This window comes from Astatotilapia calliptera, chromosome 7, assembly GCF_900246225.1.
Source record: "Astatotilapia calliptera chromosome 7, fAstCal1.2, whole genome shotgun sequence".
Lineage (NCBI taxonomy): Eukaryota > Metazoa > Chordata > Actinopteri > Cichliformes > Cichlidae > Astatotilapia > Astatotilapia calliptera.
This window is the reverse complement of record NC_039308.1, coordinates 27,918,579-27,934,302: the sequence shown is the minus strand read 5'-3', so window position 1 is coordinate 27,934,302 and position 15,724 is coordinate 27,918,579. Positions and strand designations below refer to the sequence as shown.

At 42.4% G+C, this 15,724-nt stretch overlaps 1 protein-coding gene across 1 annotated transcript; it reads left to right on the top strand.

Annotated features, from left to right (window-relative positions):
* Nucleotides 1-2,016: 2,016 nt before the first annotated feature.
* Nucleotides 2,017-15,193, top strand: slc46a2 (solute carrier family 46 member 2). The gene is made up of 7 exons (XM_026174195.1): nucleotides 2,017-3,396; nucleotides 5,023-5,193; nucleotides 5,776-5,994; nucleotides 6,433-6,604; nucleotides 10,919-11,002; nucleotides 14,156-14,312; nucleotides 14,394-15,193. The coding sequence occupies exons 1-7, from the start codon at nucleotides 2,923-2,925 to the stop codon at nucleotides 14,440-14,442; spliced, it is 1,326 nt and encodes a 441-aa protein (XP_026029980.1). The 5' UTR covers nucleotides 2,017-2,922; the 3' UTR covers nucleotides 14,443-15,193.
* The last annotated feature ends 531 nt before the right edge of the window (nucleotides 15,194-15,724 follow it).

Below are 15,724 nucleotides of genomic sequence, written 5' to 3'. Positions count from 1 at the left end.
TGAAACGTACACACAGAGGAATTATTGAATGGTGTGATCTATTATTATTATTATAATTATTATTATTATGATTTTGATGTTTGAATTTATGGTGCAGAGATGATTTTATTTATCATTTTAAATGCTGGTAGCTTGTTTTCGGCCTACAGAGCTTCTCCAGTGTGGAACTCACTGTCTGTGTGTGTGATAAAGCAATCTTATTACTACAATATAAACACAGTATAACCCCTGTTCCTATGTTAACCACTTGTATGCTCATACTCTGCTTTGTTATTTTATAGCACATGTAAGGCTCACAGTTACACACCCACTATACATATTATGAATATTTTCTCATTAAAGCCAAAAACCTGTACATGTGGGTTTCCTGAGTGGTTCATTTGCATGTGTTTTCAGTGTTAATACTGGAAGCGGAGGTGGGGGGATCATTTCATTGTCCATATACATACACTAACCAAAGGGACACTTCATTCACACTTTGCTGTGACCCTATCCTCTGAATGTGGCAGCAGAGATTGAGTTTTTCTAATCTTCTATTGTCCAGGCGTTCTGACTGATGTCCCACCAGGATAAGGCCCAGAGGAATACCCAGGAAACGCCTCGGTGTCCCCTACTGAAGAGCTGAATGAGGCAGTTGGTTAGAGGGACATTTAGGCTTCACGTTAGAGACTGCTGCACCCGTGATCTGGATAAGCAGTTGAAAATGGACGAATGGATGGATATTGTCCCGTTTTGGTGTACAATAGAATTTCAGTCTCCGTTTCCTGTTCTAAGCTGACAGGAGTGGCACCTGGTGTGATCTGCTCCTGTAGCCCATCTGCTTCTGTGGTTAACTGAATTACTGTTGCCATCCTATCAGCTCAAAGCATTCTGCGCATTCTCTGACATCAACAGGGCATTTTCATCCAGAGAACTGCCACTTACTGGATGTTTTCTCTCTTTTTGGATCCTTCTCTGTAAACAGACGAGCAGTTTGTGAAATATTAAGACAAGTCTATCTGACATCAACAACCATGCTGTGTTTAAAGTCACTTAGATCATATCTTCCTAACTGTGATGCACAGTTTGAATTTATGTCTTTTTGACTGTGTCTACCTGCCTAAAAACTTGTGTCTCCATATGATTGAATGATGAAGGAGCAGTTGAACAGCTACCCACTGACTTGGCCAGGGAGTATACATAGAGTACACTTTACATTACAAACATTTTGAAGGAGGTATGTCTCATTATCGGACCAGAACTGAACAAGCAAACACTTCCTTGAGTTGTCAAAGGAGCTTGCAAAGAAAAGCGTCTGGACTTCTTTAAGTTGCTTGAAGACGTTTCACCTCTCATCCGAGAAGCTTCTTCAGTTCTAAGGTCAAATGGTGGAGAGTCCCAGATATAAACCTAGTGGGAGTATCCCCCCCCCAGAGGGACAAAAGGACCCCCTGATGATCCTCTAATCGCCTGAGAGCCACCTCCACAGGACAAGACTCAGCAGTCCATCTGCATCTTAAGGATAAAGGACACTCTTTTGAGGATGCCAATGTTCACATTTTGGACAGAGAGGACAGATGGTTTGAAAGAGGAGTGAAAGAAGCCATCTATGTCCACTGTGAGCGACCATCTTTGAACAGAGGCGGGGGTTTACGACACCAACTCTCTGCCATCTATAATCCAGTTTTGAGATCCCTTCCCAGACGCCTTAACGCCCACTCACATCCTGGGCCATCTGACCTCAGGAATTCGCATGATAAGGTGGGGCCAGGTTTCACAATGAACACACCCGAAACTCTGGCTGATTGGGACCCACACCCAGTTTCACACCTTGGCTCAGGCGATTAGAGGATCATCAGGGGGTCCTTTTGTCCCTCTGGGGGGGGGGGGTTACTCCCACTAGGTTTATATCTGGGACTCTCCACCATTTGACCTTAGAACTGAAGAAGCTTCTCGGATGAGAGGTGAAACGTCTTCAAGCAACTTAAAGAAGTCCAGACGCTTTTCTTTGTAAGCTCCTTTGACTACGATGACCTGGATGACTGAGAACCTTCACAGACACTTCCTTGAGTTCTATTTGTAAGCTGTAAGCAGCAGCTTTTGAAAGTACCTTGTGGTTAGTGCATTGTTGAGCTTGTGGGAACCCATTGTGAATGTGCTTTTTTTCAGTTCAAATTATTTCTATCAACATACAACAGAGACCACTCTAGCAGAAGCCTATCCACAAAGACTGCAGTCACTGCTGTTTATTGGAAGGAAATTAAATGTTTCCTGTTTCAGGCTTCTCCTGTTAGAGGATTACCTGCTTTCTGGTTTACCTTGAAATGAGCTGGCGGTAATGCCTGTATATGTGCTGTTGTATGCATGCGATATCTACTTCGCCTACAGCTCTTCATAGAAATTTACAGGAACTGCATATTTGATTTGGCTTTGCAATACCTGTGTAATTACATGGGTGGTGCGTGCTGGGTCTTTTATCAGCATTTTTCACATTTTAAAGTCACACACTGATAATTTATTTAAAAGTGTAAATGAAAATGAAAGTATACCAGCTGAGATGGATTAACTGCCTTCAATGGGCTCATATCTAATGCCATGTTTTGGACTGCAGCTCAGTTGTGTTTCAGTTTTATATCTCAAACCTAGATAAATGCAACGAGAGATGATTTGTGTGGAGATATAATAGGGAGCACAGAGAAATGGTAATGATGAAAATGTAAATAGTGGCCCAGAGCCTGATGAAAGAAGGTGGTTTCCTAAAATCTGACAGAGTGCACTGAAGCCAGCAGATCAGCAGCAGGGGATGAGGAAGTGGGCGTGTTTCCTCGGTGAGGCTGCTTAGTTTGAAGCACACGCGCACACACCCTTCACTTACTACTGACGGAAGCAGTCCTAGAAGACGGTCATCTTTATTTTTTTTACAAAGCTACAACAATCCAGATCATGGTGGTACCGAACTTGTGTCAAGCAGCCTTCGCGATGCTTCGGCAGATCGAGCCGATCATCGTGCTCGAGCAGCTGGGCAGCACTCTCTTTGATACCGCGCTGCAGATGGTGGTCTGGGACCGCTGTGCCAACGCTACCGACCCGGGCCACTCCAGTGAGGATGCCCAGCAGAAAGCCATGACCGACTTCTACATGATCAACAACCTCATTATCCAGCTGACTCCCATCTTTCCTGCGCTGTTCCTGGCAAGACTGAGCGACCGCGGCCGGAGGAAAGCCCCCATCGTGTCCCCCCTCACCGGCTACCTGTTGTCTAGGGTCATCCTGCTCCTGGTAGTCGTTCTAAAACTGCCGCTGCAGGTGATGTTCGCGGCGGGGACTGTCCTCGGGCTCTCCGGCGGGTTCACCGCATATTGGCCCGGTGTAATGACTCTAGCTTCACTCGGCTCCACGGCGGCCGACCGCTCCAAGGTGAGTTACAGGCGTGCTGCAGCTGCAAAGCCGTGGAAGGAGCGCCGAGAGGAGCCTCAAAATAACTTACTTTCAATCACAAAACTTTGTGTTTGACTGTAAAACTGATGATAATGTGCAAAAACTAAGAATTACAAGGATATAAACGAATAAGTTGGGCCATTAAAGAAGACCGTTTCTTTCTTTCTTTCTCTCTCTCTCTCTTTTTTTTTTTCCAGATTTTTCAGTCTTTCGCTATTATTGTTTTCAGGGATTTCCCTTATTTAAAAATGGCCTTTAGGTTTTATTGCTCATGTGAGCACAATTGGTCGATATACGAGTCTGCGTCACCTCTTTTAACTAAAATCTATGCAATACAGATGTTGTACCTAAAAGAAACACAATACAACTCAAATATATATTCAGTGAACTTAAAAAAAAAAGTAAGCTTAAACTTTTAACATAAAGCCATAAACACTTTCCCCCTCTTAGTCTGAGAGTACTGTGCTTCAGGAAGCATGTTATATGCACACAGGCGGTCAAAAAGAAAATTACATTTAATTACCAAATCACCCAGGGGTTAGCCCCCTCTGCTGTGGAGCCAGCTCCCAGTCTGGATTCCCTCTCTACTTTTAAGATTAAACGTAAGACTTTCCTTTTTGATAAAGCATGATGATAGTTCTAGATCAAGTGACCCTGAATCCTTCCTTAGTTGTGCTGCAATAGGCCTAGAAAGCTGGGAGCTTCCCATGATGCACCGTTTCATCTTCACTCCCTGTGTTAATACACCAATCTGCATGTAGTCATTAGTTATTATTAAGTTATTATTACTACTCTTGCCCTCTTCCACAGTGTTTCTTTGTCCTGTTTGCCTCCCTTCACCCCCAAACCCGTTGTGACAGATGGCTTTTACTCCATGATTCAGCTGAATTGAACTGGAAAAAAAAAACCCCAAACAAAAGCAAAACAGTTTCCTTTAACTGATTTATTAAAAGGAGCTTGCAGAGAAAAGCGTCTGGACTTCTTTAAGTTGCTTGAAGACGTTTCACCTCTCATCCGAGAAGCTTCTTCAGTTCTAAGGTCAAATGGTGGAGAGTCCCAGATATAAACCTAGTGGGAGTATCCCCCCACAGAGGGACAAAAGGACCCCCTGATGATCCTCTAATCGCCTGAGCCAAGGTGTGAAACTGGGTGTGGGTCCCAATCAGCCAGAGTTTCGGGTGTGTTCATTGTGAAACCTGGCCCCACCTTATCATGCGAATTCCTGAGGTCAGATGGCCCAGGATGTGAGTGGGCGTTAAGGCGTCTGGGAAGGGATCTCAAAACTGGATTATAGATGGCAGAGAGTTGGTGTCGTAAACCTCCGCCTCTGTTCAAAGATGGTCGCTCACAGTGGACATAGATGGCTTCTTTCACTCCTCTTTCAAACCATCTGTCCTCTCTGTCCAAAATGTGAACATTGGCATCCTCGAAAGAGTGTCCTTTATCCTTAAGATGCAGATGGACTGCTGAGTCTTGTCCTGTGGAGGTGGCTCTTCTGTGTTGTGCCATGCTCTTGTGAAGTGGCTGTTTGGTCTCTCCTGACTGAGAACCTTCACAGACTTAACTGATTTATATTAAAAGAAATAACCCTGTGCCCCCTTGCAGGTGTTGATGAGGGTGGAGTTCATGTATGGGTTAGCAGGCGTGGTGGGCAGCCTCGCTTCTGGCCATCTGTTCCACCTGTACAGCTCCAGTTTGGGACATGGGACCATCCTGCTTATCATCAGCACACTGCTGCATCTGCTCTGCCTCTTACACTCCATTTTCCTGCTGCAGGTCAGTGTGTGCATGTGAGAGGGTTCAGAGGGGGCGGGGGTCCAGTGTAGCCATGTGTTTTTTGTGTATTTCTAATTGTTTATTTTTATTTTTATTCTTGGAATCAAAAAATATACTGTGAATCAGCTTTGCATGATTCACAGTATATTTTATAATGGCCCTTCATCCACTTTGCTTCTAGCTCCTCCCCCCTTAAAGGTAAGTTTTTTCTGATTAGCTGCCCCTTCAAAACAAAAGGGCTCTGAACACCAGGTAGAGATAACCACATTCAGAGGATCTGATCCTACTGACATCATACAGAGCCAAAAGTAGAAAAAAAAAAACTTCTTTCTTTTTGGTGACCTCACCATGACCTAATGACCTAAAAGTACATCTATGACATAAAATAAAGAACAGCAAGCTAAATTGTCGATCATTAAACATGCTGCTGTAATAATAATGTGAATAATTACATTAATCTGTAATTATGTGTCTTATAACTAGAACCATCTTTATTCATGTTCTGCCTTCAGTTTTAGCCACACGTGCTCGCTCTACCACCTCGCCGAGCTCATATACCACGCATGTCCGTCTTTATTAAAGGTGAAAGGTGTAAGCGATGGAGAGCCGGAGGAGAACCGCCACCTACTGTTACGCGCCTCCACTAACTCTTCAGTTGTCGAGGCTCCTGTTGAGATAAACAGAGTGAATGTGGCTCTGTTGTTTGTGGCTGCCATCCTGTACGACTTTGCAGTGGGCGGAGCCATTGAAGTACTGGGCGCCTTTGTGCTGAGAGCACCACTCAGCTGGAACGCCACTCTAGTAAGTTTTTTTACCCCATTTTTGTGATTTGATGCAAAAAAGATGGGATAAAAGTAACACTGCTAGTTTTAACTCTATTTTAAGCAGACGGGACAATTCTAAATATTAGTGTCTAAGCTTAGCCATCGGTTGGTTGGTGATTGGTATGTTGTTAGCTAATGAGCACACCCTTGTTCATCCTCCTTTCTGACTGTATGACTGTAGTCTTCTGAACAGACTGAGGGAACTGAGGCGTGTTTTCCCACAAATGTCTATACAGCCAGGAGTGTTTCTGCAACCAGAGGAGTCGCCCCCTGATGGTCATTAAAAATAATGCAGATTTAAGGCACTTAAGCATTAATGCCATCTGTTCTAGTTGCATAGTCTGTTTATTATTGCCTCTCTATCGCTGAACATCTCTCCCTTCTTTTTTTCTCATTTCTTTTCCTCTTTCTTCAGGTGGGGTACGGAAATGCAGCAGGCTGTGTGATCTTCCTCACCAGTTACATAGGTGTCATCGGGTTTCGACGCTGCTGCAGCGACACCTCGCTCATTCTGATCGGCATGGTGTCCTTCGCTGTCGGGATTTACTTCATGTCCTTTGTAACGACGACCCTCACTTTCTACCTCGGTAAGAACAAACATGTTACACAGATTTTATAGTAAATTTGTGGTGGATTAGCAGCTAATAGAGACACTTCATCCAGAAGATTTGAGGCGGGTTTAGAGCTCATGCCACACGCACAGGCCACATCCTTCATTTTCTCCTATGACCTTTAAACAGAGTAAATAGGCCCCCAGTTTAGCGCCCCTGGTTGATCAGGCTCAATGCATGCCTAACCTAGGACCCTTTGCTGTGTGTTTTCCCCCACTTTCCAGTATTCTTCTCAGTCATGTCAAATAAAGATGAAAAGCTGTCCTAAAATAATGTGTTTTTAAGTGAGAAAATAAAAAAAATTAGACACTGAAAGCAACAAAGGCCCAGTTGTGTGACTGCTCCTAACCTGTTCTTCATGTGACACTTGGTATTGTCTAAAAAACAGATCAGGTTTAGTTCCCAGAAGAGCTGCGTGTTCAGATTCCAATCGTTGCTTTTATTTTTACTTTGCCAAGTGGTTCGCACAGCAAACAGCAAATGGGAAAAAAATGTGTGTTTATGCTTTGATGGATTAGAAAGTTTGACTCAGCAAGCAAAATAAGTTTGTGTGCTAAAATTCAAGCTGTTTATTTGAGTTTACGTCAGACCTAAAACACCACCATGAATCATAAAAAAGTAGGAACCAAAATAAGGAACTAGGAGTGATTATAAGCCATAAACACTTTTTCCCCCTTAGTCTAAGAGTGCTGTGCTGCAGGAAGCATGTTATATGCACACAGGCAGTCAACAAGAACATTACATTTAATTACCAAATCAGCCAGGAGTTAGTTTCAACCAATTAAGTTTGATAAGGTTTATTTAACCCTTTCATGCATGAATTATGACCTCAATCAGGATTTTTTTCTTAAGTATTTTTATTCATCTTTAGGCATGAAAAAAAGATTTTTGAACTTCATTTTTTTAAACATGTACTTTGCAAAGAGTTTTTTACATCCACTTAGTCCACTTAGTCCACTGGCTGGCCAGTGGGTGGCAGGGTATGGAGTCACACATCAGTGTCCAATGTGGTGGTTTATGTGCAAATATGCTATCAACACTGACACAAATACAAGAAAACAGCCTTTGAATAGCTGTCCACTGTAGTGACCACTATAAGAGATCTGCATTCTTACTGAAGGCTAAGACATTCAATACTCAATATGTACACCCAGCAAACAGCTACTCAGCTGAAGCTCACGGATAAACATGTGGAAATGTAAAAAGGGACATTTCTCAGCAGTTGTGGTCTGGTCTATTTTCTGGTTATAAACAAATGAGATACTTTGTCTTAATTATTGTTTGGGCGGGATTGGCACCACTAGGATGTTTTTTATTTGCTATTTATCATACTTCACTTCTGAACTTGGACAAATATATATATACATATATATATACATATATATATATATATATATATATACATATATATATATATATATATATATATATATATATATAATCCGATCCATTAAATATCAAAAGAACACCTCACAAAACTTGCAACATGGCGTAACTCGGCCCATAACCTTAGCAGTCGGAGTAGTATGCATCACGTGATAGAGCGGCTGTGGCGTGGGAGACCTGTCTGCGGTCTGGTTCAGTATTTGGAGCCTCGCTACCAATCCGGCATTTCATCTCCGAGGAAGTTATCCCAGAGAGAAATGAAGCAAGTGTGTAAGTTCATCTCTGAATGTTTGTAAAGCATTCCAGCATTAAGCTTAACAAACGATATATGGAGCGACTGCCTCTTCTCTCCCTCCCTCTCCTGCTGCTACTTCAGTCGTGAAACTGATCAATGATCAGCTGATCAGCTTTTCTGTCGTGAGTTCGTCTCTCTTGTTTGTTTATTGCCCACTTCGCGCCAGAAAGAGGACACCAGCGGATGAACAACAGCAGCATGTTTAAGCTTGTTAAGCTGTTGTTAGAATTTATTTAATATTACATTCTACTCGAGGATCTTTTTCTACGTAGCTGACGCTGGTAACTGTGCAGGGGCGGATCTAGCAAAGTTTAGCCAGGGGGGCCGATAGGGCATGAACAGGGAAAAGGGGGCACAAAGACATACTTTTCTTTCTTATTCTCATTTAAAATGTCTAGCTTTTAATAAATAATTATTTGAATCTTACACTCAAAGTTTTAATCTGATGTAAAATGTATAGAAGCCCATTACTGTATATAGTAACTGTTAAGTCTAATATACCCTAGTAAGCTATACTACTTTTTCCGTTGGGAAGGTACCATCTGTGCAGTCTGCAATTCTGTTGAAGAAAGATGTTGAATCTATTTAATTACTCTTGAAAAATAATTGATTTCTGTGCATTTTTTCAAACTGCATCAAATTAAAGTTAATTATGTCGATTAAGCATCATGAGGTGGGGGGTGGTTCCCTATTTTTTTTTTTTTTTTTTTGCTGGGAGTTGGAACCCTATTAGTTAGATTGCTTAATATTTCTGCTAAGTACTCTTTAAAATACCAGAATAGGGAGGATGGTGTAGGTTTAACCCTTGGATAGCCGTCAAAATTTACACCCTTTTATGGTCCTCGGGACCCAAAATGGTCCCCATCCAAAAGGTGATATAGCAATGGATTTTATGAATTTTTTTTTCTTTTTTTTTCACATCAGATCTTTTAAACAACTTCAGACCTATCCACTGATATAAAGTTTTTCATAATTTTTTTAAATATTTTTTATGTTTCTATGGCCTTATTGTCATAAAAAACCCTGTTTTTTGGGGGTAAAAATCATAATATGCAATATTTTTAAAAAATGAGTTGCAAATGGAACTACTTGGCATGAGGTTATTAGAGCCTTGGATAGGTAAAAAATTCAGAACAGAATTGATTTGGATACTTTATTATTTTTGGAGCAATAAGAGTTTTTCAAATTTACACCCTTTTATGGTCCTCGGGACCCAAAATGGTCCCCATCCAAAAGGTGATATAGGAATGAATTTTATGAATTTTTTTTTCAGTTTTTTTCACATCAGATCTTTTAAACAACTTCAGACCTATCCACTGATGTAAAGTTTTTCATAATTTTCTTAATATTTTTTTAGGTTTTTATGGCTTTATTGTCATAAAGACCTCTGTTTATTTTCTTTGGGGGGTAAAAAACCATAATATGCAATATTTTCAAAAAATGTTATGTATATATGTATATATAACAGCAGCTGGATAGCGTAGTGGTTAGATTACACGCCTTTGGAACAGAGGATCGCAAGTTCGATTCCTGCCTGGGGCGTCTGTATCCAGTAAGGGTCCTAAGGCTAGACCCCCTATGCTAAGCAAGCCTACCGCAGACATGAGCGAGACAGATAAATATGAAGGCATGCCGGCTCGGACGTCGCCCGGATCAACAAGGGCCGCGTCAGGTGTTGAGGAACCAGGGCACCCTGACGAAAAGTGGGCTACGGAACTGGAAGGCATCGGTGGGCAAGAGACGAAAACAGGGCGTTGTTGGAATGCTACTACACACACATATATACATATACATATGTATATACATATGTATATATATATATATATATATAGTTAGTGGTGGTCCCCGTGGTAATCGGAGCACTAGGTGCGGTGACTCCCAAGCTAGGTGAGTGGCTCCAGCAGATCCCAGGAACAACATCGGAGATCTCTGTCCAGAAGAGCGCAGTCCTGGGAACAGCTAAGATACTGCGCAGGACCCTCAAGCTCCCAGGCCTCTGGTAGAGGACCCGAGCTTGAAGGATAAACCGCCCGCAGGGGCGTGCTGGGTGTTAGTTTTTATATGTGTGTGTGTGTGTGTGTGTGTGTGTGTGTGTGCAAAGACTAAAAATAGACTAAAAATCCTTAGTCTCAGTATTTCTTAGTCAGGTAAAAACCTGTACTACAAACTCCCTGATGAGGCATTGATGGACATGGTCATTGAAACTTGGGATGTTTACGAAACAGGGAGTTGACCGCTTTGTGTTTTTATTCTGATACATGTGCTGATTTTTCTAAATCTTACCTCTGACATATGCTTTGTATGTTCATATCTCAATAACTATATCTCAGTGACCAGACCACCAGCTGGCAGTTATTCAGCAGGGAGATATTTGGTGGGTCAATGCTACCTGTGAAGGCCTGACCTGTTTCCCTCAAAGGATTTAGCCTCTGAATTGGGACATTGTTTTAAAGCAAGCACTGCCGGATTAAAAATTATACTTGTTTAAACACCAGGTGCGACCATTCTTACCCAGAATGGGCAGCAGTAGCTGCATAGCTGTGGTCGGGTTTGGCGGATTTGAAGAATTCATTATGGAACAAAATGTTAATCATGAACTTTTTCTGCAGCTCGTGCACTCACCCTGTTTGCTCTCATCCCGATGACCACAATCAGATCTCTGCTCTCACAACAGGTCCCAGCTTCTTCATGTGGTGAGTACGCAGGAAAGATTTTTGAGCACTTAACACACACTTTGTATTTCATCTTAAAAAAGTGAGAATATTGGAGGCTGTCATTTGAGCACGTGAATGAATGTATAATATTGGTGCCTGAACACAATGGATGAAAACCCAGTCTGGTCATTCATAATAAACTCGACACATATTTACTGACTGCAGCATAAAAATCAACGATGGCTTCAGAGTTCGAGGAGCAGAGCGGGTTGAGAGTAGGCTGGAGTGATCTGTGGTTGCATTAAAGCAACGACAACATGACTTTTCCTGCGAGTTGTGTTTGCTGTCTGAAGGTCATTGATACGTTAGAGGGGGAAAAAGACTCACCAGTCCTGTTTATTTTTAATGCTCGTGAGAAAATACTGTGTCAGCAAAGCATTGTCGTTATAGGCTGCTGTGCCACCAGTTTCATGACTCTTAAACAGGTTTGTCAACTCTGACGCATTAAAGTTCATGTCACATGGATTACACTGCCCCATGAAAGAGCGAGGCCCAAACAACTTACTAATTAATGAAAAGACCATGTATGATTTAAGCTTGTTTAGTATTAGCTGTCACATTTTTACACTTTTCAGCATAAGCAAGAAGATTTTATAAGCCAGACGTTAGCAGGAGCTGTTTCTTGTTCCAGCTGTTTGGTTTTTTTTACTGCTTTATAGGATTCAGATGTGCACGCAGGTGGCACAACGCTGAGGACTTCATTTATTATTCAGTCATTATGTAATCGCAGAATTTCCCGTATAGCTGTCAGACACGGTTTCTTTTCTTTCTTTTTTAAAATTTAGCACATAGTCACATGATCCTCCACAAGGAAGCACTTGGTGAGAGTGGTAAGGAAGAACTGCCTTTTAACAGGAAGAGACTCGGGGAGGGGCAGCCATCTGCCATGACCGGTTGAGGGATGGGAGCATTATTCCTCAATAGTTGGGTTGCGGTCACGTGGTTCTGATGACGTGCGGAGGCAGCGCGATTTTTGAGTGGAGGGCGGAAGTAAACATGGAGGACACTGTGGAGAGTCAGGAGAGCAGCTATTGTGCAACTTTAGACCCCGTTTCTCGGGAGAGATATAAACAGATAGTTAAAAAATATATCGGACGTGATCCGTATTCTTTGAAAATGTCCGAATACACCACAGAAGTAAAGGATTTGCCTACTATCGAGGCTGTGGATATCACCAACTACTTGGTCCTCCAGACTTCTTACTACACTAGGCAGCAAATGAAAGCTTTCAAGAGTCTGGAGGCGTACAATTTTTTTGTCAGCGGGTGGGTCCACAACCTTGGAACAAAACGTCTCCGTGATGGATACAGTTTGGTGTTTGCAAGGGTGAGTGTTTGTTCTTATATTGCTTTATCTTAAACACGCTAACAGTTAGCGGTAGCGGCTTTAACGTCAACAAACATGCCACATCCTTAGGACTTCGTTAGAGTGACAGTTGTTTGTTTCAAGGTAAACCATTCTCAGCGGTCTAACGAGACACCTCTGAAGACTTGGGTAATTGCAAAGGATGATGGAGAAGTGATTGCAGCTCATTGCAATTGTATGGCAGGGTTAGTAGCCTGTTCTCCACTGTCACTAGGCTCAAATCCGGGCTCTCAGCCGTCTGTTGCATATCCAAAATCGCCTCTGCACATCGATGCTGTTCTGCCTTAAGCTTCATTCTTTTCTCTCGTTTGAGAACTGATTCCGATCTGGGTTTTCGTTCGTAGCCGAGATTGACCGTCGGAGCCCAGTCCTCCGACTCTTCGTCATCCAAAGCACTTGGGCAGCCTATAGTCCCAATCAAGTCAATATTAGACTACTAACTTAAAAGCACTAAGTAAACGAGAATTTAACGACAACCTAATGCTAATAAGTTCGTTTGCAAACATAACATTACCTCTGACGAAGTGGTCGCTGCAGACACGGGCATTGGCAGACTCTGCTCCTCCCGACTGTAAACGTAAATTTAAAATCCATTTTTTCCTACGTTTTTTGGTTAGAATTTTCCATTTTTCTCCTCTTCGTTGGGCTATTTTTGGTACCCTAAAATACCGTTTATCAGTTTCTCTGGTCGACCTACTGGAGCATTCGTAAACACAACAGGACATAGGCATTTTGCGTACTGTCTGTCTGTGATTTTGCGCTTATCTTTTTCACTTCCAACCGCCAGTCAAATTTCGCGCTTTACGTCGACGTCACGTCTACGTCAAATGAAACCTAGCTATTAGTGGAGAATAGAAGGATTGTTTTGTGAAGCCTCGCAGCAGTCTGAGCTTATAGCAGCATCACTAAAGCGGATCCAGCTCTAACTATAAGCTTTTTCAAAACATAAACAAAAGAAGGTTTAAAGCCTAATTTTAAAACTATACTCCCCTGAAGCCAAACTGGGAGCTGTTTCCACAGGAGAGGGGCCTGATAGCTGAGGGCTCTGCCTCCCATTTTACTTTTAGTAAATCTTGGAACCACAAGTGCAGCTTGATTGCGAAGTGCTCTCCTTCAATAGTATTATACTGTGAGGTTTTATTATATTTTTTAAACATCTTAATAAAGGAAGACCTCAGGTGAAAGGGCCCGATTGTTGGAATGCCACTAGAAACGATTCATTGACTCTGTTTTACTCCCTGATGAAGACCCGTGTGCCGAAAGCAGTTGGAGTTTTTAGGTTAAACATAATCTTCCCTGTAAAACTGAAGACATTTTAATTTTATTTTGAAATGTGGTTGCCTTGGAGTCTTGTGATATTTAAGCCTTAATAAAGCTGCCACCATTTTAAGTCTTGTGTTTCAGTGTGCGTGCACTGAGTTTGAGGGAGTTTTGGATGCATGTGAGAGGATCTGTGCATAAGCAAGTCCTCCATGTGATCCCTTTAAGGCTGCTTCACGATAAACAATGACCTGCATATTATAAGAGCCTGCTCTGCAACTAGCCAGAGAAGGCTTCCTCCCTCTCTGTCACACATGAACACACAGTTTCCAGGTGATTACAGGATCAGATCAATTTACTGCCAGGGCTTTTTCTCCCGTCATCTGCTTGAAACGTCAGAAATGCAAACACACACACACACACACAGCAGCAATATCTTGTATAGATTAAACAAACAGCAAGCTCTTCTCTCTTCATTCCCTTTGTCTTCCATCCCCTTCTCCTCAGGCATGACCCTCACCTTCCTGCAACTCGCTCTGAAGTTTGCCAGCCTGGCGTACATTCCCGCTTTCACCAAGATCTATCAGGGAACCCTGGACTGGTTCCCAGGCTTTGTGTTCACACTAGCCAGTATTTTCACAGTACTGGGAATGACACCCATCAGGTATGTGTGCCCATCACTTCAGACTAACGTGCCCGCCTTTCAGAGTCTCATTGTCTCATCTCCTCTGTCTACTCCCTCCAGTATCATCGGCTGCAGATCACCTCAGAGGTGGCAGTATGAGAAGATTTAGAGCGGCCGAACCAGTAACATCATCACCAGCAGCAGCGAGTGAGCATTGGTGCAAGGCAGAAGGGAACTGAGACTTGAAACTACTTCCTGTGGTGTTCCTCAGTTATAAAAGAGGGCAAACAGTATTTTTACATCTACATCTCAAATAGACAACTGCCTCACAAAGACAGAAGCTGCCACGGTGATTTCCACATAGTTTAGGATTTGTCACGGACTGCGTTGGCTACTTCTGTCAGCAAACTGTTACTCACACGCAGTTTTCAGCCATGGGTCATGTTTTAAACAACTTCGTTAGGAGTTTTGTATCCTGGAGTCCTCTCAGGCTGTTACAGGAACAGAAAGTTTGACACAAGTTGATCTCTGTTATGAATTCACCTGTTTTTACTTAACTGCCTACTGTTTTTGTAGATTCGTAAACTAGAAGCTAGAAGTGGAAGTGTGGTTATAAAATCAGGGGTGGTTTTTTGGCTGTTACTGTTTCCATATTTAAAGACTTTGCAGTTGTTACTGTACTTGCACAGTAATGTGCACAAACTTAATGAGAGTGCTGCTCTGATGCCAGCTTAGCTGCAGTTTGGGTTTAGGTCAAAGCTACATGAAGTGAATCCAGTTTGAGTCACAGACGGTGTAAACGGTGGACATGGCCACTGTGATGTCTCAAGGTGAAGCCTCGAGGCTCGAGAAACCGCACAGTCATTGGCTAACAGCTTCTGACTGAGTCTAATAAAGAGGATCATTTATGAAATCTGAAACTAGCGACATTTTCTTACATCATCTGTACAAGCCCTAACCCTGCAATGCCATCTATATTTTTTCTCAGACATGAGTTTAATGGCCAGCCCCCTGCTGGCCACGAAACGACAATACAGATTTCATCAGACGCAGAAGGCACGCCCATCTTTTTGTACTGTTTACATCTGTGTCCTGTTCACATCACCTTAACTCCTCTAGAGGCCACTGTTTCTGAGGTGTGACTTAAACCTGCTGCAAGCCTACGCTGCGTTTTACGGAAGCTCGTCTCTGTCAAAAACAGTTTCTGGCATCCACAAATGGAAAATTAGAGTTACTATCTCCAAAATTTTGGTCTACAAAATAAAAAATACAGTTAATTTTGAGATAACGAAACATCGAATGAGCTCTGCCAATCAGGGTTTTTTTTTTCAGTGGCGGAAACGAGCTTTCAGCCCCAATACCAAACATACCAAACTTTTTCTCTCTCTCTTTTTTTTTTAAACAGTGTTGTATTAAGCTCCCTGATATAATAGCTAAGCATTACATCAGTG

Bases quoted from the DNA above. Each gene is read 5' to 3' on its own strand.
- slc46a2 (XM_026174195.1), top strand. From the start codon at position 2,923: ATGGTGGTACCGAACTTGTGTCAAGCAGCCTTCGCGATGCTTCGGCAG. The intron at 5,995-6,432 runs GTAAGTTTTTTT...CTCTTTCTTCAG, and splicing joins TCAGCTGGAACGCCACTCTA to GTGGGGTACGGAAATGCAGC. The intron at 11,003-14,155 runs GTGAGTACGCAG...CCTTCTCCTCAG, and splicing joins GGTCCCAGCTTCTTCATGTG to GCATGACCCTCACCTTCCTG.